The 27,764-nt window shown below is 39.9% G+C and overlaps 1 protein-coding gene across 1 annotated transcript in view; it reads left to right on the top strand.

The window, feature by feature from the left end:
* The window catches only part of PIK3CA (phosphatidylinositol-4,5-bisphosphate 3-kinase catalytic subunit alpha), a 1,902,358-nt gene that overhangs the window by 352,564 nt on the left and 1,522,030 nt on the right, over window positions 1-27,764 (top strand). The window contains exons 4-5 of the mRNA XM_044070443.1: window positions 3,703-3,848; window positions 25,462-25,872. Of these exons, the coding sequence (XP_043926378.1) occupies window positions 25,521-25,872 (352 nt within the window). The 5' untranslated portion in view covers window positions 3,703-3,848; window positions 25,462-25,520. The remainder of the gene's footprint in view (window positions 1-3,702; window positions 3,849-25,461; window positions 25,873-27,764) is intronic.

The raw sequence follows: 27,764 nt of genomic DNA, 5'->3' as shown, positions 1-27,764 counted from the left end.
TTGTCTTCTTTCACTTGCATTCTCTTTGTCTTCTCACGTTCTCTCTTCCTCTTTTGTTAACTTTTGTACTGTTTACATTTCATTTCCCTGTTCTCTTGACTGACTCCAGAAAGTCCTGTTAATCCAGATTGGTTAATGTTTTCTTTTATTATTCTTTGACTTTAGTCAAACCACTTTAGTCTGTTCCTAGCCACATGTTGCTGTGGTCCCACTTGCACTTCTCTTTCCGAGTGCAGTACCTTGCCTGCCTCTTGCTTTTCACCCAAAGCTGTACTTCCATCTTCTCTCTTCCTGTACTGTGTCTTCTGCAGCCCCTAATGCTTGTCACAATCCACCTGCTCCTTCCCCCTCTCCTGGCCCAGGGGCACCATGACATCATCTTGAGAGTGAACCGTATCGTCCTTCCATGCCAGTGTGCCAGAGCAAATGGGCATATTAAGCTTAATGTCACCTCTGTGATTCTGTACTGCCAAGTAACCTATTTAAACTCTCTACACAGCTTGAGTAACTCAGTAGAGCAGGCCTCAGCATGTCATTTTATAATCGGCCGACTGAATACATCTCTCTTGTTGATCACTCGTCAAGCCAAACTTCAGCTCTGTAACTATACAAGTTTGTCATTAAAATGTCGGGTGCTGGTGTCCCATCTGTATTCTACCCCTTTGGGTGGTCAGTCTACCTTCATTTTGAATTCATGAGGGGGTCTCTGTAGCCTGCTATTCTCTTTTCACAATCTCCAGGGCATCCCTGCGCTCCACCCCCATAGACAGGCTAGTCATGCCAAGTTTTTCCTATCTTCATTATGGTAATACATGACTGTAATTTCCAGTTTTTCATCTCTGTTTTCTTTGTTGTTTGCTACTGCCACACTTTTCTATTATCCTGCCTACCTGTCTTCCTTTCAGCTCAGCATTTCCCAAATGTGATCTGCTTTATCACTGGATTAATTGTCTGTTCCTGTAGAATTCCTTGACATCTGAGCATTTGTGCTACTCAACACTCAATTTTACTCCACAGATTTGCTGTCAAAATGAAAAACTCGGTGCACAGTATCATTTTTTCATGGGAACCTCTTTGAGGGTTTCTCTACTGATATATATATAATGTAGTATTTTGCTGCTAGTTTTAGTTAACCTTGCTTATTCCACAAAGTCCATTTTCACTGATTGTTGATTTTACTTTGGTAGAGGTTGTTGGGCACCTTAGGTTCATAGGTAGTAGGCCTGTGATCAAGGAGACCATTAAATAGCATAGCCCAGTTTCCAAGTTACTCTAAAGCACTGCTCAAAGTCACACAGTAGACAAATGGAGGCTGAAGACAGCAAAACATGGACTACAGAAAGCAGCTGTTTAACAGGCAATAGTCTTAATCCTCTGTGCTAACTACCAGACTAACACTTTCCTTGGTGTTCTTGACCAATATATGTTAAAATACCCTTGTGGCGTGACTGTGTAAGTAAAATGTCTTTATTTTAGCTTGCAAAAGATCAGCCATCAATTTCTCAGAATGTATCTTGTAAAACATCTGTTTGTCTCTGAAATACTAAGTTAAAACACAATGCCAAAATGTGCATTACCAGACTTTGATGCTTGGAACTTAACATGTCAGTTTGCTGTCGGCAACACTCAGATTCACAACTAATTTCAGGTGAGTTAGTGATGACATAACAGCCCCAGCCCCCCACACCACATGGCAACATGGAGGCAGGAGGGTCTTGCAATAAGATAGGCATAGGAGGAGCCACAACACCAGTTAGATTGCAGATTAAGCAGTAAGTATTTAAAAAAACGTCTTCAGTGCAAGATAGGAAAGGGGAACATTATTTTGGCTATAGATATACTATGCATTTTAAGCGCATTATATAAAGCAAAACTATTTCCTTACAATTTTAAATATGTAACATAATTTCTAAGTCATTCCTTGGTAACCAGTCCTTGGCTGTGTGGCACAGAGTGATAAAAAATCTTAACCGTAACATATATGACCCAAGTCCATCTGGTGGCTTAAGTACAGAGGATGCAAGTTAGTGGCATTTGCGGGTTTGTCCATTTTAGGGTAGGAGGGAAGTGGTATGACCTTCTTCCAACACTGATGAGAATCGTTTGGGTGAGGTGGCTAAAAAAAAAGCAAGGACAGTGGTGTCCAGGCATGTTTAAGAATGCTTAGGGCTGCCACCCTAGGCTGTGGCTTTCAATGAAGCCAGCAGAGGAAAGAAGTAATGAGGTGAGAAAAGGAAACCCTCCCCTAAATGACAGCCTAACTGGCACCCTACTCTCGCCTCCAAACAGGAATGAACAAGTTCTTATGGCTTTTGCCTAGAAAGGGAATGAGTGGACTGCAGGGCTCTAGGCCTGGCAGAGTAGTGAACTGACCAATTCTTGATCTGGCAGGGGAACAAATTGGGTTTAGTAGGGTGTTGGGCTGGGGAGATCTGACGGGATAGTGAGGGGAAAAACACTCATCAGTGGACAGTCTACGTAGTAATAATAATTTATTGCAGATGCTGCAAATAACATTGTTTAATATCAGAAAAGTCAGTAACCAACAGTTGCATTGATTAGTGTGTAGCTACTGTTTTTTAGTAAACTGATGTCTAGCTTGCAAGTAACACAGACATGGAAATTCACATGGCAATCTTTTCTTAGTTGGTAGATTTTCTACTGGACTTTTTTTTTCCTTTGCAGCATTTCCTTCCTCCAAATGACACTTCAGAAAAGCATTCCATCCATTCTTGGGGCAGATCTTCAAGACTGTTAAATAACTCCTTTAAGAAAATGCCACTGAAGTAATGTTCTATAACTCGTAGGTAATCTAATAGGTAAATACTAGGCTAGCAATCAGCTGACTATAATAATACCAGCCAGTAACCAGAAATCAAAATCAAACCTTGTGCCTAGTATCTGTTAGGTAAAGACCTTAACCATTATGCCAACCCTTTTGTTAAAAATTAGTATAGACACCAAGATTCAAACCCACACATAGTCATGTAACATTCATACTGGCCTATTGCTTAACCGTTTAAGCTAATGGACGATCACACTTGCTGTTCAACTCTGTCATGTGTCACATGTGCAAATGAGGACTGTGCCCCTTCCATGTTGCTGGCCAGCTTTATGGAAAAGGAAAAGTGGGCTTGGTCTTATGCAGCACTGCGACAAGGTCAGTGCTACAAGTGCTCTCTCTCTGTCCTTTGACCTTATGAAGCCTGAGGATTAACTACTGTGGATAACAGACATTAGAACATGAAAGAGTATGGACACCTGCAAAGCTGAGCATATTGTGTCTGTTCAGGTTACTTTTACACTGCACGTATATGTGGGTTAGTGAGATTTTTCTGACTTGAGGTCATGTATGTGATTAGCTGTTACTGCTGGGATTATTAAATGGCATGGCTCTCCTGCTGGGTTTTTTGCTACTTCAAAGTTTGCTTGCACAAGGCATTTTTGGAGAGCAAAGCAGATATGAGAAAGATGGCATTCCAAGTGCCCATTATGTTAGTTTTCTTTGTAGGCATTAAACTGCTGGTGTGTTCCTTGGTTATTGAGATTTGGATTGTATAGGGTTCTCTGTGCACAGTGACTTAGTCTTAGTGCTCTGTTTTGCTTTTTTCTTTGTTGCACAATTTTTTTTCTGTGTGTTCTCTTAATTGTGGGGTGTGTTTGCAATGAGCTGATGTTTTATTATGCTGTTTTATTTTACAGGTGTGAACACTGATGCTGCTAATGTTGTGGCAGCAATCTGAAGGTCATTGTACAGTTAGAGAAATCCTGGCAACTTACTGATGTCATCATGGTGGCAAAACATAACCTGCGGCTGTGCTGACAGCGAAGTATGCAATGCACAGTGTGTAAGCTATCCTGAAATAGGGTTTATTGTTTTGTATTTGTATGGTATGTTTTTCTTGTTATTTTAAATGGTTTATTCATTGTTGAGATTTGTTTTATGAACTGCTGTATGTTTGTATTGATTTCAAGTTGTATGATTCTACATAAAGTTCATTGTTTGGGTTCAGGGAGGGGGCACAGCATATCTTTTTCCAGCTTTGAGGGTTGTATGTTTAATTTAGCATATTAGCCTTCATATGGTACAACTGAGCAAGTAAGGAATGCTGCTTGTATCATTAGTGGTTTTGTTAGTGGTTTGCTGAGGGCATTCCACTGTGTCAGCCTGCCTAGCTGTTATACAGTTCAGGTGACATTTTCCATGCATTGTCTGATCCTGACTTCCAGATGGCTGAAGGGAGTGATCTTCACAGGGCATACTTACAGTCCTTGCACTGTTCCTTTGATGTGGAATTGTATTGTGTTGGACCAGACACTTTTTTTATTTCCATTACAACAAGAAACAAAGGTGATGTCTCAGTAGTAGCTGTGACACTTGTACCAGTCTGAGGGAGTGGCAGAGGCATTTGCCATGTTTGATGGTTACGTGGTGTCCAGTGGTACTCAACCTCAACAGCTTGAGCTGCTATTGACCATTTGTGGGCTTTCTGCCACCACAGTAAGCACAGTTCAGTGCAGCTGACCTTGTTATTTTAGTGATATGTGTGTGTGTGTGTGTGTGTGTGTGCGCGCGCGTTGCAGTCACATTGCTGGCAGGTTGTTATTGGCTTTATCTACCAAGTATGGTTTTATTGGGTTTGCTTCTGAGAATTCAGTATACTTTGGATTTGCATATCACATTTCTGTACATATTTGTTGTATCGTCATGTCTTTAGGTTCATAGGTAAGTGCTAGAGAAACAGACTGCAGACCATTTCAAGCCTAGCCAAAAAAAAAAAATTAAAAATTTCCTCCAAGCCTCAAGGAAGCTGAGACATGACTGACAGTGAGAGAATTTGAGGCTGCCCTTTCAGTTATCTGGGTTTACCCTGAAGTTGGCAGTGGTGCTACACTGCTTGACATGTGGTGAGGGGGTGCAAGCACCTCTGCACTCCTGGACCCCAGCTAAAGTAAATGTACCAGCTGCAAGGTTACACAGTACTTGGGAAAGGGCATAAGGTTACACAGTACTTGGGAAAGGGCATATTCCATAAACTCCAGTGTCCAGTGCACAAATAAAAGCATCTATACCCCAAGCCGTCTACATGCAAAGATCATATATTGTTTGCGTGCTGTGAGATTTTGTCTCGATGCAAGCAAACAAAATTGTCTATTTCTTGTTTATTATAAATCAACATTTTTCATGTCAACTTTTTTGTGTTTAGACAATTTTAAGTTGATCTATACAAACGCAAAAAAGTTGACACAAGCCAGTATTTATTTGTTAAGGGTGGATCCTGCCTACTTGACCTTGATGGCTTCTTCAAGGAGGTCAATAAAACAACTGATGAAGGCAGATAAGTGCGTACTGCATATCTAGACCTCATAAAGGCAACTTAACACCATTTTAGACTCCAGTATCTTAGGTGACCTATCCTAGCTAAATGTTGATCCCTATGTAACTCACTGGATAGCAAATTGGCTCATAAGTAGAACCCAGGAAATTAGGATGGGCTACTCTCCCCTATAAAAGACCTGCCACTAGTAGTACACTGTAGGGTTCAGTCCTTGGGCTATTCCTTTTTGGAATTTTATTCTCTGAGGTAAAAGCTACTGATAAGAGGTTTATGGCTGAGCAAGTTTGCGGGTGACTGTAAACTTAGTGCCATCATATCCTCCTCCGAGGATGCAGTGGTCTCCAAGAAGGCTTTTCGCAAACCAATAGCTGGTGTCAAAATTAAGTAAAACTGAATGCCAAGAAACTAGTATCATTCAGCAAGCAAGAAGTACCTTGTAACTATCACATAGACAATACACCCTTGAAAATTGATCCAGTAGTTGGAGAGCTGGGAAACCTATTTAGACAGTGATCTGATGCCGTGACTGAAATCACTGTTGCAGTATTCCTGATGTAGGGCTGTCCACTCTGACGTCCCATTGGAGTACCAGAGTTTTCCCTTCCCTAAGTCATGTATCAAATGCATGAGCTGAGCTGATTTGCAGGTAGTGCATCCGTCGGACTGTTCATTGTTTGGTGGTTGTTACCTTGCTTCCATCATTTATCCAGATAAGTGCCCCATTGAGAGACTTTCCTTTTTTATCTTACAGTATTTCATTGAAAGTTGTAGATTTAATTTAGGAGGGGTTAGTCAAAATGCAGTAGGCTAATTCCATAGAATAACTTGCATATTAAATGTCTTTCTTTGCCTAGGCCCGTAACATGATCACAAGTCTTGCTCCATCTGTCAGTCATTCATTCCCAAAACCCTTAGGTTGAGGCTTTCTACTCTCTGTACCTTTCTCGAGACACATCATCTAAACTACTTGGCCCAGTCAAAGACGGCTGACCCCACATCCTCAGACCTCACTCTGCTATCAAAGAAAAAAACTAAAAAGGCCTCAAATAGATCAAAGTCCAACATTTCTGACTCAGACATACCTGCTAAAGTTGCAGAACCTGCTGTACATCAGACTACGTCTCAGTTGCCTGCTACCAAGACCCCCTGCTGAGGCCATGCAGACTGACGACACATCCGTGGAACAGCATCTCATCATTTCAGAAGGACCATGTGGCATTCCTCAAAGTCTAGCTAGGGAAGAGATCCCAGGCTCTCTCTTAGAAGTCAGGTTTTTTTTTTTTTTTTTTAAACCAAAAAACATCTTTGCCTATGTTATACGTGATAATTTAATAATCATTCATTTATGTCAATGAAAACCATATAGACATCATTTTAGTTGCAAACATTTTATATCACAAACCATATAGACATCATTTTAGTTGCAAACATTGTACATCACTTCTAATCTATCCAGTCATTGTCAGTCAAACATTAAATAGCATATTCAAATCCTGCTTTCTTTAAATCAAGTTCCTCCTCTGCATGTTTTGTTCACACGGTTCTCATTTATTCTATGTAATTTGCTCCTTCCCTTTTCTAAAGATCCTAATTCCAGTTGTTTTATCTCTGTTACTATATTTACTACTACTAGTACAGTTGGCTTAGTCTTTGACTTCCATTTTCTAGTATTCTTTTTTGGCAGCTACCATAATTAGACTGAGAAAAAGGCTTTTCTAGAGCTAGGCAATTCCAATTCTGTATCATAGCTGAAAAAAATAATTTCCTTGGTTTCACCAGTTTGCTCACCCAATATCTCTGACAGTGTAGTCTGCAGAGACTCTTTAAAGTCTGCCTACTCATTTCACTTCCAGAAAATATGTTCCCAATTACTGCTTTCTTCCCCATCAAACCTGTAGCATTTGCTGTCTACCTGAGGAAAAATTCTTTGGAGTCTACTAGGGGTGTAAAAATACCTATGTAAACACTTGCAAGCAAAGATCCTGAATGTTCTAGACTTTTTTGCATGTTTGGGAGACATACACAGATTGCCCCATTGTTTCTTTATGAATTGCGTAACCAATCTCTCTCTTCCCAATCCTTTATAACCTCCTTTGATTGATTCTTATAGCTATCATGCAATATTTTGTAAGTGGTACTAATTATTCCTTTTTTAACAGCAAATTTTGTTCTAGGTTCTACTAAAAACTCTACCAGTGCTGGTCTTTTGCTTAGGATTTCTTTCTCTTTGCCTACACTCAGGCAATCTCTATCTTGCAGTCCAAATAAATTCTTGGCCTCTTCACATTCTATTACCTTTCCCTTTCTGATTATTTGTTGCAAATACCATAGTTCTTTTGCCAGTTTTCTTCAATAAATTCCACCCCCCCTTGCCTGATGTCTGTATCCCTAATTGTAGCCATTCCTATCAGCAGACTCTCCTTTCTCCATTCCCGTATTGGCGTAGTTATTAATGTTTTATGAATATAATATTCTGTATGGTTATTGTTATTCTCCTTGAGGATCTGCATCCGAAATCCCAGTCTCTCCTTGTTTCTTGACCTTCCTGCCTGTTTCATCATCATCATCATCCCTTTCTACTTTAAAGTTTTTGATTGTGCTATGTATAAGAGCCATAACTGTGTAGCTTTGAAATGCCTCTTCAAATCAGTTAATCCTAGACCGCCTTGTTCTATTGGAAGTATCCGCTTATCCCACTTAACTCTCTGTCTTCCCCTCCCAGATAAAATCCTTCACCTCTTTATTACTGTCCACAACTTCTCCTCTGGTTGAAAAAAATATGCCTGACATGTATAAAACTAATGGGACTAGAAACATTTTACCTACTTGTATCTTGCTATCCATGTCAATATAACGGAGCTTCCAGTATCACAGTTTTTGTATTATCTTTTGTTTAGTGTCTTCCCATATTTCCTTAGCTGCCACACCAGAATCCTTTTTAATTCATACTATTACATGTTGTCTTCTCCCCATAAATATGGATATTGCTGAACCATTTCATGTGTGGGTACTTAATTTACAGCTTTTGCCTTTGTTTTAGCTTTATTCATTTTGTATCCCAAAAAGATTTGAAACTGCCTCAAAATGTTCCACAACACTGAAATGTCCTTTTCTAGTTTTATCAGGTGTAAAATATCTGCAAATACAGCCAGCTTTTCTTGAATGCCATACCAATTATATCCTTGAATTTCTTAGTCTCTTATTTTCTTTGCCAAGGTTTCTAAATATAATGCAAATAAGAAAAGGGAAAGAAGACACCTCTGCCTGGTTCCTATGCTCAAACGGAACCTATCAGAGAGGAACCCACCCAGTTTAATTTTCACCTCCCATCCCTCATGTATCCTCCTAATCAGCCTTATAATTGTATCAATGAATGCAGATGCTTCCATCATCCTGCTCATAAACTCCCAGAATACTCTTGTCAAATGCTTTTACTGCATCAAGACCCACTAACAGTGGCATTTTCTTGCATTCTGCTTCCCTCTGGATAATCATTGTTCTGTTAATTTTGTCAAATGTTTGCCTCCCCACCACAAGACCACATTGATCCATATCTATCAATTTTGGCATCACCTTTGCCATATTTTCTGCTTTATAGACATAAGCACTTTATAATCATGGTTTAGTATTGAAATGGGCCTGTATGAAGCTGGATTTAATGAGTCTTGACCCTCTTTAGGTATTAACAGCCACCACCACTTTCTTCTATGATGTTGGTGCTTCTCCTCTTAAAATACTGTTAAAACCTTTCAGATCTTTATCATTTTTTCCCTTCCTAGATTCCAAACTTCTGTAGGATTACACCTATTCCTGGGAACTTTCCTGTGGATTGGTTATACATCACCATTTTATCTCATCTTCTCTTATCCTTAGTAATTGAACCTCCTCTACCTCTAACCTTGGCATATTTAATTCTTCCATAAACATTTACATTTATAACTTTTCTTGATCTCTATATTTTTTTGCTTTATGCAGACTTTCATTAAATTTCCAAAATATTTCTAGTACCGCTGCAGGATTTCTTGTTATCTTCCTTCTTGTAGACTTCCTAAGCTTGGTGACAACCCTTTCTACTTTCTGTTACCTGACTCATTGTGCTAAAACCTTTTGTGATGTGGAGTTACTATCAAAAAACAGTTGCTTAACAGCAATTTTTCTGAACTCATGCATATTATCGAGGTAATCCCTTATTTTCTGTTTAGCAGTCTGCAAAATTGCTCCTGTTCTTGTTCTGTGCGATTTCTCCTATTCTGCAATACTTTAACATTTGCCAGTATCTCTGAATAATTCTTGTTACTTCTGAACCATATCTCTCTCTCTTATTTCCACCCTATTTTTAAACTCCACTTTACTTTTATCCCAGTCCCTAACTACATTTTTAGAAGAAATTTCTATTTTCTTTAACTCCCAAATAATTTCCACTACTCATTCTTTAAATTCTTCTTTTTTCAGTAGATAGGTGGGAAGGCACCAGTGTCTAAATTTTATTTCATAGGTTCATAGGTTCATAGATTCATACTAGGCTATCTGCCCGAGGGCATTTACAAGCCTAGCCCATAGTTTTGTGGCTTACGCCACCCCTTTAGTGTGGGGAACTATACCCATTATTTTGCTGTGCCTCTGTCGATCAGTGACACTGAGGTAATCCCTGGGGTATATCTGCGATCTCCCATCCATTGGTCAAGATTTCTCTTGAACAAGGCCAGCGAGGTGCTCTGCCTCACATATACCGGGATTTTGTTCCACAGCATAGGGAGTCTCTGGGTGATGAATCTATCCCTCCAGCACGTCCTATTAATAGCCGTGTCGAGGTTTAAGTCTCCCGCCCTTGTGGCTCTGATGGATCTAGATTTTTTGAGGTGAAGCATATTCATCAAATCTGGGTTTGACATGGCCTTGTATGTCAGGCAAAGGTCACCTCTGAGCAAGCAGTAAGCGACTGAATAGAGCTGGAGTTCTTTCATTCGGGCAGCATAGGACAGATTTTTGAGACCCTTTATCCTTTTGGTGAGGAACTTTTGTGGCCTCTCCAGCTGCTGCAAGTGTCGAGTCAGATACATTCCGAATGGGGCATTGTACTCAATCATTGGTCTGATGAGTGATGAGTATAGGGAGACTATGACCTCCCTTGATCTAGATGTGAATCCCTTCATGATAAGGTGGGCAATGTAGAAGGTCTTCCTAACTACTTTAGCTACATGGGTGTCGAATGACAGGCTACTGTCAACCTGGGTCCCCAGGTCCCTGATAACTTCTTCTGTGCTCAGTGGATTGCCACCTATATGGTAGCTAGGGGTAACCTTGTTTTTCCCGAAGGGTATGACTATGCATTTTTATGCATTTAACTTTAGGCCTTGGCTCTAGCACTAGTTATCCGCTTTCTGTGAGACCCTTCTGAAGGATATCTGTGTCAGATGTGTTTTCGACTATGGCCCAGTTTGCAGTCATCTGCAAACTTTGTCAGCCATAACCCTCCTGTGTTTGCTTGTACTTCGGAAAAGTAGATGCCAAACAAGAGTGGGCCCAGGACTGAGCCCTGTGGGACACCACTTGTGACAGGCTTTGAGTCTGACATGGCGCCAGCAACTCTGACCCTGTGGGTTCTGTCACTCAGCCAGTTTGCAACCCATCTTGTGATGTATGGGTTAACATTTAAGCTGATGAGTTTTTCAATGATACCCGAGTGGGGTATTGTATCGAAGGCCTTCACCAGATCGAGGTAGGCTGTATGGACTGCCTTTACCTCATCAATGGCTTTGGTGACTGTTTCGAAAAAGTCAACCAAGTTTAAAAGGCATGATCTGCCTTTGACAAAGCCAAACTGGGTTGGATCCAAAGTCTGCAAATTCCCTATGTCTTTATTTATGAGGTCCATTATGATCCTCTCCATGGCTTTGCAGATAAGGCTTGTCAAGCTAATGGGCCGGTAATTTCCAGGGTCGGTGGAGGCACCGCCTTTGTGAAGTGGGACCACAGTTGCAGTGCGCCACTCCCTGGGTACGTATCCAGAGGTGAGACTATGATTAAACAGCTGTCCTAGCTGTGGGTTTAATTCCTCGTTGAGTTCGTGGAGCACACAGCCGGGGACACCATCAGGTCCCATGGATGCTGTGTTTTTGCTTTGGAGAGAGCAGTTCTCACTTGGGCGTTAGAGATGTTTGGGGGGCTGCAATTGTTTGGTATAGATATCTCTCCTTTTGGGGGGGGGGGAGTTTGCACTGAACCTGTCAGCCAGTATGTTGGCAATGTCTGTAGGATCAGTAATCTTCACATCATTTTGAACTAGTTCTGAGCATATCTGGGAGTTTCCTCCGAGGTTTCTAACATAGCTAAAGAAGGCCTTATGATTGTCTTTTGAGTCTTTAGCTATTTTTCTCTCAAAATTTGCTTTGGATGATTTTATGAGAGCTCTTAGTTTTTTACTTATAGTGATCAAAGGTGTCTTACCTTTTAAGGATTTTGCTCTATCTTGTAGTAGCTTCCTCCTTTTGTTGTAGAGTTTGTTTATGGCTGGGGTCCACCAGACTGGACGCTTGCCTTTGGTACAAAGAGTCTTTGTTTTGCTTGGGATTGCCTTATCCATGCAGTCCTGCAGGTGCTGGTAGAAGGCATTAGTAAGTGATTCAGCGGCTTGAGTACTGTTTTCCGCCGGCTCTGGGGCCTTAAAGGAGACCACACTAGTCTTTAGAAGTGTGAAGTCGGCTTTCGAGAAGTTCTTTACTGTGGTCTTTTTTATTTCAGGTGGGGGTGGGATGAGGACCTCCAGCGAGATTAGTTTGAGATCTGATCTCACCAGTGAGGGGTATACTTCCGGTGTTGAACATTGTGCTCCCATGTTCGTGATGATGAGATCAAGTATGTTTTCTCCTCTTGTGGGGATGGTGACTAGTTGTTCCATGGCATTTGAGTTTATGAATTCCAGGAACTTTTGGGCTAGGGTGTTTGGGCTTGAGTAGTGTTCCCAGTCTATATTAGGGTAATTGAAGTCACCTAGTATGATGGTGTTTGGTGATACATTTATCCCCTCCAGTGTTTTCAGGAATCTATGTGAGGTTCCTGAGTTTGTGAGGGTGGCCTGTAACATGCTACAATTTGCAGAGCAGTCTTGCCTATGGTCAATTGCACCTGGATGGTCTCCGATGCATTGTGCGTTGCCACCAGTCTTGAGGTGTGGGTGTCCTTGATGAATATGGATACCCCCCCTCCTTTCTTGGTATTGTCCGGATTTTGGGGCCGGAACGCATGATATGAGGTAAAACCTGATAGTGCTGGGGTGCTCTCAGGAGCCTTGAACCAGGTTTCTGTCACAGCACAGACATCGATGTTCTCCATACTGAGAAGGGCCTCGAGTGCGTGCATTTTGAGATTTAGACTTCTGGCATTGAGCAGCATTACCCTTAATTTTTTTCCTTTTTTGTGTTGTAGGGTGGTAGGTCTAGAATTTGAGCCTTGCCGCAAAAAGGCACTATGGGGGTGGCAAGAGCCTTTGCCAATATCTGGAATCCCAGGGTGACAGGTGCAAGCCGTCCCTTGAAGCAGCGTGGCTTGTCCAGCATGTCATCCCAGGCAGACAGACATTGGATCCCCTTTGAATGACACCAGAGTTTAAGCCAATTGTTAAAGCTGATCATCTTATCTCTGTATTGTGGCATCATTCTTGGTGAAGGTAGGATACTGCTCAAGGTCAGGGTCATACCTGCCTGGGCTACATAATCAGAGAGCTCCTCAATGTCTCTTTTCATGTAGTCCAAGGAGGTACGTCTCAGGTCGTTTACACCAGCATGGACAATGACTGAGTCGTATTTGTACCTGCTGTTGAGAGACCTGAGTGCTTGCGTTATGTGGTGGATTCTAGCGCCCGACAGGCAGCTTACTGTAACTCTCTCCTTACTCAGTCTGGTGAGCGGGAGGTCAGTGTGTCTGACTATAGAGTCACCAATGACAAGTGTGTCTGCCATTGTGTTTGGCCTTAAGGGCTGTGACTGTTTGACATATACACTCTACATTTTTATTCTACATTAACTCTACATTTTTATTTTACTACTTATTGGCGTGTGATCTGAAATAGTTATTGGATGCATATCAAAACTCTTAATTAAATGCACATTTTCCTGTGAAATGTAAGTTCTGTCTAGCCTAGCCCAGTCATTGTATCCTGGGGACTAATAAGTAAATTCACTCCGAACTCCTACTACTGAATTCACATCTTCCATGCCAAATATTTTCATAAATTTCTTCAAAAATCTACCCTCCTTTGTTATATTTTCCCTTCTAGGCCCCCCAGACACATCTGCACTGCTGCAAATCAAATTCCAGTCCCCACCAGTAAGTAATATTCCCTGCTGAAAGCTGATTATTTTTCCCAGAATTTTCTTAAGCTGTTTTTTTAATTTCTCTAAGTCGTTTGGGTTTCTAATACCATGATGGGAGGAATGGACCCCATTCCTAAGTCAAAGAACGATTAAAGTTCATAAAATTAGTATTGTTTCAATCTTTGTCAGCCAGAAGTGCTCTTTGCAGCACCTGCAATGTGTCCAGTAATGACTCCTCCTGCAATTGGTATGGGGTTACATGTATTGGTAACATATCTAAATATGATTGTAGATTCTTTTTTATAAGACCTGTTGCTCCTAGTACTATTGTAACTGGGTATATTTTTTACGGGAGCGCTTTATAATCTCGAAATACTGAAATGTCGAATTTCAGTATTTCGAGACTATAAAGCCGAATGTTTACAGTAGCGAAAGTTCATAATCGCAAATTCAAATATCTCAAATTTGCGGTTATGACCTTATGCTACATAATGTCCGGGATTGTGTGTTGATGGTGCGCGGTGCCGTGTGTGGATCTAGGTGTTATGTCAGGTAAGTGAGTGTTTTGTAAGGGTTTTGAGTGGGAGTTAGTGTATGTGAGTGTGTTGATATGTTTGATGTGTGTGTGAGGGACTGGAGAATGTGCGTGTGTGAGTTTGCTTTTGTTTCCTGTTTGTGCGATCTCGGAGTTAGTATATATAAGTGGGGGAAGCACAGCCCCCCCCTGCTTATGTGTGTATGAGTTGTGTATGTGTGTAGTTTTGTTTATGTTGTGATGTGGGTGTTGAGGTTTATGTATGGAGTAGTGTGTGCGGTTTGTTCGGTGTTTTGAATTTCGCGGTTTTGTTGTTTGTGTTTTGTGGATTCGGTTTCATGGTCTTGAGATACTGAAATTCGATATTTCAGTATTTCGAGATTATGAAGTGAATCCCTTTTTTACACATTGCTCTCATTTCTTCCTGCAAATCCTGATATTTTCTGACTGTGTCTCTCTCTATGCAAGACACTGTAGTCACTGGGTGTGACGATTTCAATGATCAGTGCTACTTTTTACTTCTTTACATGGACCACTATATCCGTTTTTCTAGCGTGTATCTTTTGAACTGTTGGTAATGGGTGATTCCATATTATGTAAACTTCATCATTTTCTGTGATGCTTTGTGGCTTTTGTTTCCAGTGTTTTTCAGCCACATCAATACCATAATGTTTACACAATCCCCATTGCAACAGTCTTGCCACATTGTTATGCCTTTGAGTATACAGTCCTTATGCCATTAGTATGTCACAACCAGCAACAAGGTGTGCCACTGTTTCCAGTTCTGTTTTACAAAACCTACATTTGTCTGTTTCTCCCACATGTTCAATGGACTTTAAACCAGTGTTTATGTAACCCACAGTCTTGTGCCGCCAATATTAACATTTCATCTCTTGGTTTGAATTTGACTTTCCTTAACCATTCCTGCGTTCGATCCTGATCAACATGAGGTTCTTCCAGAAGTTTTCTGTTCTTGCAACTATATTTATGCGTTTTCCACATTTCTTGCCTTCTCATCTGGTCCTTCACCTTATATTGTTTCTTTTTGGGTTTTTTTTTTTTTTTGGCACATTCAGTTGCTGCCTGATTTTTATCTACTTCTGGTTTGATTTCCATTCCTGCTTGACGCTGATATGCTTCTGCTAGATTAAGCAGAGAAGTCATCTTAGATTTATTCTCCTCGTGTTTCAAAACTTTCACTGTATTCGGGTCTTGTGAGTTCAATAGATATGTTTGCAGTTCCATGATTGCAGATCTATACATGTAATCATTTCAAGGAGGCCCATCCCTCCTGTGGAATGGGGAATATATAATCTTGGTATGCAGTGATTTTTATAAATCATTTGCCGAGCATTAAGCATCCTTCTTGTTTTCCTGTCTAATGTATCCCAACACGTTTTGGGGCCAAGTAATCACTCCAAAACTGTAAGTCAGGACAGGAAGAGCAAACTGGTTTATCCAAAATATTTATACATTCCCCCTTGCAAAAGTTCTTTTATATCACATTCTTGTCCCAAACTAATGTTTTTTTTTGGTGCTGCAGTTTTCCAGTTTTAATGGTTGCTCTTGCACATTTATCAAGACCAAATGACATTCATATATCATCTGAAAAAGTTTTGACAACTTGCAGTTGTGCTTTCAGTTCCTCACCTGATGAGCTTATATCACTTTAAATCATCTACAAAGAGAAGATGAGAAGTCTTTACACTTAGTTGATTTCTAGGAGCCAAATTATAGCCATGGTGTAAGCTGTTAAGTAGATAGCTTAATGGGTTAAGGGCAAGACAGAATAGCAGTGGTGACAGAGAGTCAACTTAGAATGTCCCCCTTTGATTTTTTATCCCTAGGATAATAATTTTGTCCTTTATCATGGCTTAATTGCAAAGTGGTCTGCCACTATTTCATGGTCACTGTAATGTAGTCAGTCAGTGCAGGGTGTATCTTAGACATTTTTAATCACTCTTTTATACACAAATGTGGGATATTCTCAAATGCTTTTTTGTAGTCTATCCATGCCATACTTAGATTCTTCCCCTTTTTACGATTCTCCACTATGACTTTAACAAACAATCCTTTGTTCCATATGACTTTCTTTTATTGCCCTTTTGTTCTATTGCCATAGTTGAGTTTTTTTTTCAAATGCCTATAAACTTAAGCTATATTGTAGCAGTTTTAGTGGAACATAAACATGCCAGTGCAATTCTCCTGTGTTGCCAGTAGCCACTTAGTACTTCCACTTAGGTACTTCAACTCTACCATTATTATCATTTTCTCCTCTTCTGTCACTATTGGAGCTCCTCTTCCCATTAATATAAGTACTCTTCTTTTCTTGTCTCAGGTATTCTGCTGAATAACTGTCCTGAAAACCTTTATCATATTCACAGGTTCAGTTCTATCCAAATGTGTCTCCTGTAGCATAGCTATTTGCACTATACATTTTTAATATAGTTCACTACTTGTATACATCTATGAGACCATTAACATTTAAAGATAATACAGAAGATATCATTGTTATAAAGTTATTATTCCCACCTTTTATGTGTAGCAGCTTTTTTAAGTATCTAGTTCCAGCTTTTGTGTTACATGCATACACTGATGTTTGGCAGGTGGATCTTTTATATATTTTTTTTCTTGTCATATCCATTTGAGCCCATGTAACATCTTACAAAACGTTCTGTTTTATTGAAAGCCCTCAAAACAAAGCTATTTGCACTGTACATGTTTTAATATAGTTCACTACTTGTATACATCAGTACACCCTTTAATGTAATACTGACGCACAAAACCATGTACTATTTCAAATATTGAAGTTTTGCCCTACTAATAGAACAATTGTCCCAAGTTGGCAGCCACACTCATAGATTTGGGCTGACCTAAAAGGAGGGTTGTCCATGCTAAGATGCATTTTACAGCCTGTGCTTCTAAGTGCTGTCTGGTTTTAGCTCATCTTTATTGCTGTCGCAGACTGGGAAACATTTAAATACTTTATCTTCTAGCCATTAAAAGAAAGTATTTTGTTTTTATTGCTTTTTATTAGATTGTCTCCATGGAAACATGAGAACCAGATACAGAATTACTTCTGCAAGCATTTATTTATTTTCTAGAGCAACACTAGTTATGTTCAGTGTTCTGTTTTTATTTGCTTTCTCTTAAAACATGTTACTAGGTCAAGTCAAGGGCCTTAATGCAGTCATTCCATTCCCCTATGCAAGTATGAGAATCAACGTATCAGTCTTTCTTCTGTCATGCTTTTTGGACCAGACTTTTCTTCCTTTTTTTACATTACAGTGCTTGTATTTCTTCAAAACTGAACAAGGAGCAAGCGAAAAGAAGGAAAAACTTTACAAAGAGAAAGGGAGGAGGAAAATGGGGCACCTGTTTACTAGTTTTCCCCTTTGCACTTGAAAATAACTGAGAAAAGTTTACTTTATAGCATGCGGATTATACCATGCATTATTAAAGTACTACTGTTAAGAACAACATTTTGTTTTACTTACAGTTAACTCTCTCCCTCCTCTTCCCCTCTCCTAAGCGTTCTTCCAAACATTAATGACTTTAAGTATGGCATGTGCTTTAGAGTCCCTTACAAGTTTAAAAAAAAACAAACCAAAGACAAAATATGCCGGAAATAACCATGACAATGACCAAATAAATTCAAGCCAACAGTTTACTGATGCTTCCTGGTACCTCGGCCCGTAGCATTCAAGGTTTTGTTATTTGGTCTGTGTTTTTGGTTTGATGTTTTTTCCTCTACAAGTTTAACAAAGTCAAAAAGTCCAATATTTATTTTCACAAATATAATTAAAGCTTTGTAATCCCACATTTGTTTGTTAATTTCTGAGTTGCTGGTTTTATACCTGTTTATCTCCATCTCCCATTTCCAGTCTATGCTTCATTTCCAACATACTATTGGTTCTAGTCAACTGTTGTGCTTTTTTTCTGTCTCTCAAGCATTTTATGTTGAAACATTGGAAAAGGTTTCACTGGCACAGTCTCTCTGCTGACTTTATTACCAGAAGAACAAGAAGCAGAGTCTGCTAGTCTGCTATTTCACAGCTCACTTTTTGTTGGACAAACTTTTGTATTTCCTCTTTAGCATGTTCTGCATCAAGAAATGGTTTTGTACCTCCAGGAAAGAATGTTCTGAAGATAGCTGGGTACAGCAGTTTGACTCTTATGCCTGCTTCTTAACATCCCTTGATTAGTGGAATAAATTTACTTCTCTTCTACCTGATGTACAGTGAGCAAGCATTTTCTGCAAACACTCTGTCTCCTACTTTTAGTATTGTGTCCTTCTCCCACAGTTTTGTTAGAATCAACTCCTTCTGTTGGTAGGATTGTATCTTTACTATTAAAAGTCTGTGTTGCTTTCTCATGGCCAGTTTTGGAGCATACACGTGACGTGCCCTGTCTGTTAACTCCTGCTGTGAAATATCAGTCCAGTTGCTTATTTCAGCCTTCATAAAATTCATATAGTCTCTTCCTTCCAGGTTCTCTGGTACAGCAGAAAATCTCAGGTTTTCACTACATGCTCTGCCCTCTAATTTTGTTATTTTTCTGAAACATCTCTGCTTGAGCAGTCTCCTATTCAGCCAGCCTTTTCTTTGTTTTGACTCCTGATTTTTGCAGTTTTGTCACCTAATCTGGATATCTGTTTTTCCAGTCTTTTGTTATTTGAGTTGATATACTCCATCAGTGTTTCACTTGTTTTAATACACTGAGTACAACTGACTTATTTTTTCCTCTAGGTTACTAGAAGTCATGTCTTATACCAAAGCTGGAGCTTGCACTGCTTTTTGCTGAACAGCTGCAGAATTCTTCCCAGTCGGTGTTTTTCTTCATCTTTTGTGATTGATTTTCTTTTAGGTTCTCTGAATTTCTTTTTTGTTGGCATCCAGGCAGTGCACTTACTACCCAGTTAATGAAATTTCTCAAAAAATATGAATTTACTGGCTGTCTTCTGAGTCTGATTTCTCACTGGGAGAGCTGAAATTAAACGGTTACTCTTTGTGCAGCCATCTTGGAAGTCTCCCTTTAGACAAGGTTTTTAACCGCTGTAACTCATCCAGGCGGATGTCAAGCCAAAAAAGAAAAAAAAAAGGGTAGGCATGTGGCGTTTCACTCAGCAGCTAGGGAGGAGTGGATAGAGTTCGAATTATATAAACTTTAACTCGCTTCTTGTTAGCCTTTCTTATATTATTACAGTGTAAAGCACGGATACATTACAATTAACTAGTAATACTTCATTTTAGTATCACTATCATATATAGCAGGCACTGATGAAACTACTACATAGGGGTTGTTCAAAGCTATCATGTCTTTCAGAACTCCTTCCTTGGGTCTCTGCAACCACCAGCTACCCCTCAAAATCCTGCCCTGGTTTCCTTGTCTACTGATGAGGAACAGGACAATTACTCTGACAATTCTGTAGACTATTTCAGCTGCGTTCTCCAGGTCAAATCTCTTCCAATGAAGAGTACATTAGGCTGCCGTCTGCTTCTATGGCTGGAGCTGGCTTCACCTCAGCTGTACTGCAAAGACTTGTTTCCCATGCTTTTTTATGCTAGCCTCCCTCTTTCTGTAGCTTTAGAAAGCATCCCAAGTGTTGTTACTGCAACAGTGAAGCATAGTCCAGTTGTGTATACTTAGCATAAATGTAGATGTTTGAGTGCCTATGTTTATTTATTTAACATTTGTTTGCCAGGATAGTCCGACGGGACAAGTGTCCATTTTCAGCGGAGTCCTAGGGAGAAAAACTCCATAAGTTTACAGAGAGAAGAAAAATTTACAAAAGAGACATTACTGAGTAGTAGCATACAGATTGTAGACTTTACAGCAGTTAGTGTACAATAAGAGGATATTACCCCTTTTGGCTGAAAATACAAATGTACAAAATATACAGTGACAGTAGATAAGAACCTGGTAGAGCATTGCAAGATATTTCACAATTGAATAAGAGTATATAAATGTTTGTTTCCTTATATGCATTCAAGCAAATATACGATAGAGCATATATAGAGCATATATGTACGTGTGTGTGTATATATATATATATATATATATATATATGTATATATATATATATATATATATATATATATGTGGGTTACTATTAAAATCTCAAAAGTGAAAAAAAAATAGTACTTATTAGTGAAGTGTTTCGCCGAAAGTACACAACACCTAATGGCCCTAATGTCGAAAAAACGCTGTTCATGCCAAAAATATTGAACGTGACATTTTCGGCACTTAGCAATCCCACCCTTCCCGTAACCCCTTAACAAGAAGACCTAACATCCCGTTTATTCCGGGGGGCAAGCCCCCTTGCACCCCGCTAACTATATATTCCAACTCCGAGATCACACTACAGTGAGGAAAGGGATGTATAGTTAGCGGGGTGCAATCCCTGTACATAATTGAACGTTATATTTGCGAATGCACAGACCATTCGCGAATATTCCATTCGATTACGTGGCTGACACGCACATGAACTATTCGAACATCTGTCGTTCGAATAGTTCATAGGCGTGCAATGCTACGCCGACTTCTTAATAGTAAACCTATATATATATATATATATATATATATATATATATATATATATATATATATATACATACACACACACACACACACACACACACACACACACACACACACTCATATATAAGTTATTGCTCACACATGGATAGGTGTAGTTAGAACGTGTTGTTTGTGTTGTCCAGGACAGATAGGGTGAGAAATAGTGAGTGGATGAGGCTTTGGAGGGTCAGTTTACAGTTGCATAGATGGCTGGTGAAGAGGTATGTTGTAAGTAGACTTTTGAAGGAGGGCGTGGAGTTTTGTAGTCTGAGGTCAGGGTAAGGTTGTTCCATATTTTTGTTACTTCATGGGCAAATAGTGATTCCCCAGAGTTGTTTTTGCTTGTTATTTTTTCGATTAAGGCTTTGTTGGAGGACCAAAGTTGTCTATTTGAATTGTAGAAGTTCAGCAAGCTAGTCAGGTCAGGGTTTTTCTCGGGGTAGTACAGAATTAGATGAGCTAGGCTGAGCTGATGGTATCTTAATAGGTTTGGAAATTCAAGCCAGTGCAAGGCTTGTAGGGAAAGGCAGTGGTGGGATCGTGATTTGGCATTGGTAGTGAATCTAGGGATTTTGTTGTAACAGATGGAAAGTTTATTAAGGTCAGTTTTGTAAAGATTAATTACAGTTGGGGATGCATAAAGTAGAGTAGATAGGAGATGGGTCCTGGCTATTGCGATTCGAGATTCGGTGGTTAGATAACTTTTACAGCGATGGAGGGAACCTAGCTTGTAGTGGACGCTAGTGATGATTGTTGATATGTGCTTTGGGAATTTGAGTTGCTGGTCAATGGTAACTCCTAGGAGTTTAGCCTCAGTGACTGGGGTAATTTGAGTTTTGTTGGCAGAAAGTATAGAGAAGGTAAGGTCGCGCGTTTTAATAGAGTGGAATAGCATTAGTTGTGTTTTCTTGGGATTTAGTATGAGTTGTGAGTTGTTAAGCCAGTTTTCTATGTCAGAGAAGGCTTCTTTGGCTTTTTGTTGGAGAAGTTGGATGTTGGGTGCAGAGCATGTGACAGTTGTGTTGTCAGCGTATTGGACTGTACTGTACAGACTGTATTGGTCTGAGGAAGCAACCAGGACAGGTTGTGAAAGTGCTTACCCTTGTAATAAAGTTTCTGTGGAATCTCATTTGGACTTTATTTTGATTTCTACTTGGATTTGAGCTCCCTTGTGGTGGTTCAGTGTTTGGAACATATTTTTGTTTTTGTATTGGACTATGTCTGCTTTAGCGGTAGCTGAGTGGAGTTGGTTTGTGAAGATATTAAAAAGAAGGGGTCCTAGGATTGATCCTTGCTGCGTGCCTAAGGAGGTTGGGAGTAGGGGGATAGAGAGTTGTGCCATTTGACGGATTGTTGGCGATTATCTAAATAGCTTTTAAACCAGGGTAGGGTGGGGTTGTTAAGGTTGAGGTCAGAAAAACAAGACAGTAGTTTATTATGTGAGACTGTGTCACATGCCTTGGATAAATCTAGGAAGGTAGCTGAGACTAATTTACCTAGATTCCTGTGGAAGTTTATAGTATTAGTGAATTTGAGTAGGGCAGTGGTGGTGCTGCTGGATGGGCGAAATCTGTGTTGGGTTGAGGAGAGAAGGTTGTTGGTGAGGAGATAGGAGAGGAACTGGTGATGAATACATCTTAGAGAGGGGTGAGAAAATTGCAGTTGGTCGATAGTTGGAAAAGTCTAGGGAGGGGCCATGTTTGTGGAATGGTATGATAGTTTTCCACTGGGATGGAACGGTGTGTTCGGTGATTAATCTCTCTATTAGAAATGAAATGGGATAGGCTATAGCTGTGGATGCAGTTTGGAGGTATTCGGCAGGAAGGTTATTGGCTGCAAGGGTGGTTAGTTTTAATTTGGCTAGGAGTTTTTGGATATTAGAGGTAGGCACAGACATAAGTGTGAAATTTATGGTTTTTGTTTGGACCTGAGATGGTTGTGGGGTGTAGGAGGAAATGATGTTTTGAGTATTGAGGAAGTGAAATAGTTATTAAAGCTGGAGGCTATGTCCAGGTCTGTACCTGTTATATTGGGGGCGGGAGTGGTGGTTCTTCCGGGGCTGTAGGATGTTGTTTATTGTTGCCCAGAATTTTTGTGGTGTAGTACTGTATTTGTTTTGTTGGGTGATTATAGTAATTTTGTTCATCAAGCTTGACCTGCTTTTTTGCGTTGTTCCAGAGCTCGTGAAAGGTTTGCCTAGCTGTGGGTGATCTGGTGTGGCTCCAGGTTTTCCAGGCTTTATCCCTGGCTCTAAGTAGGGCTTTTGTGGTTTTCTGGAGCCAAGGGGTGGGGTTGCTAGGTATCCTGATTGTTTTTAAGGAGGCTAGTTGGTTGAGGATATTTTAGGAATGTGGAGTTGAAGTAATCAACTACTTTGTCTAATGAAAGTGTTTTAATGGGAGACCAGTTGCAATGTTGCAAGGCTCTTATAAAGTGGTCTCTAGGAAAAGTTTTGTTAGAGCAGGTTTGTAGAAGGGAGGAAGAGTTAATTATTTTAAGTTTATGCCTGAGGATAAAAGTGGGATGGTGGTCACTCAGAGTTTGGTAGGGTGCCGCAATGATGGGCAGCATTTGGTCCATTAGTGAGGATCCAATCAAGTATAGATTCTCTTTTTGTGGCCTCATCAATGCATGTGGGAGTGTCTATAAGTTGGGTGAAGTTGTATAGGTTAATGTGATGGGTGGAGGTGGGAGAGTGGATGGAGTTCCAGTCGATGTTTGTCACCTAGCACAATAATTTCTTGAGGGAGGGAGTATGAGGCCCAGTGAAGTATGGATTCTAGGGTGGTTAGGTTGTCACCTGGAGGTATATAGATACCCAGTAGGTTTAGGTGCTTATGTTGGTTAAGGAAGAGTTTTGCAAATAGAGTTTCTGCTTTGTTGAAGTTGGGGGAATCCTTTTTGAGGAGTTGGAAGTTGTAGGTTGATTCTGTGAAGTAGAGCTATGCCTCCGTCTCTTATCTAGCTGGTCTGTCCTGAGAATGTTATACCCAGGTGGGGTAATGGAATAATCTTTAGTATGTGGTTTAAGCCACATCTCTGTGATGAGAATAATATCAGGGTTATATAAGGAGATGGCAGCATGACGGCCTTCTGTTTTATTCATTATACTGCGGGTATTCATATTTAGTATCAGTAAGTCTTAGTTGGATAGTGATGGGTGCATGGCTTATTAGCAGGGAGTACAGGCCTGGGGTTGAGGTGAATATCTACAATGTCTTTAGTGTTGTAGTACCCATTCCCTCCTACCATACCCTCTTTACCCGGCTGTCGGTTTGGGTGGGCACCCTCGTTTTCTTCTTTCCCTTTAGTTCCAGTCTACATCCAGCTGATTATCTGTACATCCCTGTGATATCTCCCATCTGGGGACAGTATGATGGGCAGGTCTTGCTCCTAGGTAGGTACAAGGAGAGTGGGGCTTCATTGGGGTGGGAGGGATGGGTGTTGGGGCAGGAAAGACATGAAAAAATGGTACATGCCAGCAACTTGTTATCCACTGATGTATTGATTTTTGTACAGGAGGGCATCATTCATCCCTAGGGGAAGTGGAAAAGATCTTTGGTTTTCGTGTAAATCAAGGGATTCCAGTGCAGAAAATCCCAAGTGAAGCATCTATGTTCATGTTAAGTGTACACAACTTAACAGTTTATGTCAAGGTACTTTAACAGCATTTATCAATGTTCTTTTCACTTTTAAGTCCCATGTCCCTGATTAATGTAGTTATGTATTTTTAGTGCTTGTTAGTTGTACTTTGTTCTGGTCTCTCTTGTCTTTAGGGTTGTTTAGTTGACTGTTGAGTGGCTGTGAAATGTGGCTTCAACCTAGGAAGTGCCACAAGAAGTAAGTAGCAGCTGATTAAAGGAGGCGGACATATTTGGGCTGAAATCTTTGTGTAGTGTATCATTATCAGACTACAATGTCAGTCTCTGTGGTGGAGGGGGGCACTTTTTTCTTCATGTTTGTTCACTAAAATATTAACTTTCTTAACTGCCATCTTGACATCGTGAAAGAGAATGGTGGCAGAGATTGACTTGGATGATGCTGTCCTCAGTGGAGTTGTGGGTTTCCTTCTGATTTTTAGGTGTAGGTCATGGTATCTTTTGTCTTCTCAGAAGATGACCTTCTTTCCCTGTTTGTCAGCTAGGAGTGGCACATATGACCTAGCAACCATAGACTGCAGCGAGAGGCACTGCAGTCACCGATATAAAATTTTGAAGCAAGTAGTGCATCTCCTAGTTGCACTACTCTTTGCCTTAGTTGAAAGATTAGGGAAGTGTTTCAGACTGCTTGCTTGTTATGTTGAGTGCATCCTATGACTACACTGTCATGGCAAGTAATACAAGGAGCTTTTTTTGCATCATCTGATGAAGGGATGATTGGGTCTTGATGAAAATCATTCAAACTTGAAAGCTTTAATTCAAAAGTTCAGAAGTATCAAAAAAGTAAGTTTTTCACACATGCTATAGTACTAATGAAAAATTGCAGTATTACATTTATAGTGAAAGGGTTTGGTAGTTGGGAACAAGTGTATTTAATCGAAAAACAGATAGTGTGATTGTATTAAAATAAAATTTTGTATTAAAATAAAATTTTATGCAATTCATAGTGAATTAGCAGAAGCCCATGTCATATGCTTTGCGGAACTAAAACGCCTTGACAAGCTAAAAGTTATATGCTTGTGATAATTTTTTTTCAGGTGTGTGTGAAGATCTTAACTTCTGAAGGCTTCTGCTGCTGTTGAAACAAAGCAACAAAATGCCACCTAGGCCATCATCAGGTGAACTTTGGGGCATACATTTAATGCCCCCAAAAATATATGTGGACTGCCTGCTACCTAATGGAATGATAGTAAATTTAGAATGCCTCCGTGAGGCAACACTTGTGACTATTAAACATGAACTTTTTAAGGAAGCAAGGAAATATCCACTGCACCAACTTTTGCAAGATGAGTCCTCATATATTTTTGTCAGTGTTACACAAGAAGCAGAACGAGAAGAATTCTATGACGAAACACGGCGCCTTTGTGACCTTCGACTTTTTCAGCCAATTTTAAAAGTAATAGAGCCAGTTGGTAACAGAGAAGAAAAGATTCAGAATCGGGAAATTGGTAAGTTGATATCATTTTCTTTCATCTGCTACATTGTGGAATGACACAAAATTGTATACAACTTTCTTAACATACTGGCTTGACTTCAGAGTTTTCACACTTTTCCAGAGCTGAACCCTGAAGTACTGCATGTGTTACATTGTTACCTATATGTGTGCATATGTAAAAAAAAAAAAAAAAAGTCACCAAAAATGACAGCTGTTTACTTTGCCTTGTTCTTGCAGCAGGACTTTTCAGCATTAACATTTGATTCCAAGTTGTGCCTCAAAGGCATTCCAGTCTTTTTTCCCAGCATTTTGAGACAGCTTCTATGGGTTCTGCCACAGCCACCTGATCTAGAAGGTCTCCACTTCTTAATTAACTCCAGTTCTTATCACTGCTGAACAGGAATTAAGCTTACACAATTTCAGTTGATTGTGTTTTTATGCATAATATATATCAGTTCATCATAATTATTGCTGCTGCAGTGCCATTCATTTTAGTAATTAGCTGTAGCCACATGTCCCTTCAGAAGAGAACTAAACTTTTCTGCCACCAACATCAGTGTAATGCCTGCTTAAAATAGAGTAGTCTTCTCCATCTTAAATTCTTTTTTTCTCTAGAAACTGGTCATGATTATTTTTGTTCATTAGTCCCTTCTAGGTGATTTCCAGTAAACAAGTTTCTAGTTTGTGAATGCCTGTTTTTTCTAAAAGTGCTTTTATAATATATTGATTTTACTGTGCAGTTTGCAGTTTCGCTTATTTTGGCATAGATTTTTTTTCCAAGGTCTATGATGTCCTTAGAAAAATCACTAACCAGTATCTGTGTGGAAGGCGAATTCATTCTGTTGATTAGCATCTGCAGTGCCTTTCCTGTCTAATGGGAAATCACTAAATGTTTTTCTTTAGAACATTGAGCTACTTAAAGAAGAAACCCTTATTACTTCAGATGTGTATCTACAACACTCTACTGAAGGATAAAAAGCTTGGTGACACTGCGACAAGGGACATCTGCCACTACCCTAGCTGGCGACTAGCCTTAAGACCAAACTGTTTCTCAGGGATGAAGTCTGACTTAGAAAAATGTTGAAACCTAAAAAAAAAATAGTGATCAAGGAACCAGCAGGTGGGGAGAGTGAGACATAACATCTGCTAAGATGAGAGGCATTGCTTTTTCTGCCCCAGGGCCACCACTTCTTTTTACAATAGCTATGCCTTTGTTGGCCTGCAGAGGCAGATAGTGCATCACTTCTTTCAATTCCAAGTAGACCTTGGTAAAAGTGGCTTTGATGTCCAGGCCATATTGCCGTACTGGACATTAGCTAGTGACTAAGAACACTTTCAGTTTACATTTCAGGAGTCGTCCTTTGAGGTCTTGCTGACAGTTTTGATCCATAACATCCCGCACAGGTCACATATTCTATCATTTATCAAACAGTAAAGTATCTGAAAAAAAAAAGGACTCTGGATGTGTCACCACAAAGGATTATGAGAACATGACCACATCACACAGTATCAGACCAACAGTGTCTTTATTATCTGTCTCTGGAGTATGTCCTGCAACTGAATGGAAAGGGGAACCCTTTTCAGCCTAGACTTCATGTTTGAAGTTAGATGTTCATCACAGCTTCCTCCTGTCTAGATTATGGCATCAATAATAAGAAAACCATGCAGAACTGCATGTTATATATTGCAAAGCAGTTTTCTATAATGTGCAGTCAGGTGTATTTTAAATGTGAGGTGGGGGCTGTCATCAGTAAAGTGATCCTAGGCTGCTGGGGTGGTGGGTGTAAAACTGTATTGATCTTCTATGTAAGATTAAAATAAACATTTCCTTATATTTACAGGATTGGATGCCTAGATTATTGTCCTTGGCTTAAGCTGTAGATGAGTGTTTTTTAAGCAAATAGT

This window comes from Protopterus annectens, chromosome 4.part1 (assembly GCF_019279795.1).
Source record: "Protopterus annectens isolate FY-2018-M chromosome 4.part1, PAN1.0, whole genome shotgun sequence".
NCBI lineage: Eukaryota > Metazoa > Chordata > Ceratodontiformes > Protopteridae > Protopterus > Protopterus annectens.
Note: the sequence above shows the minus strand (reverse complement) of the source record. Positions and strands in the feature narration are given on the sequence as shown.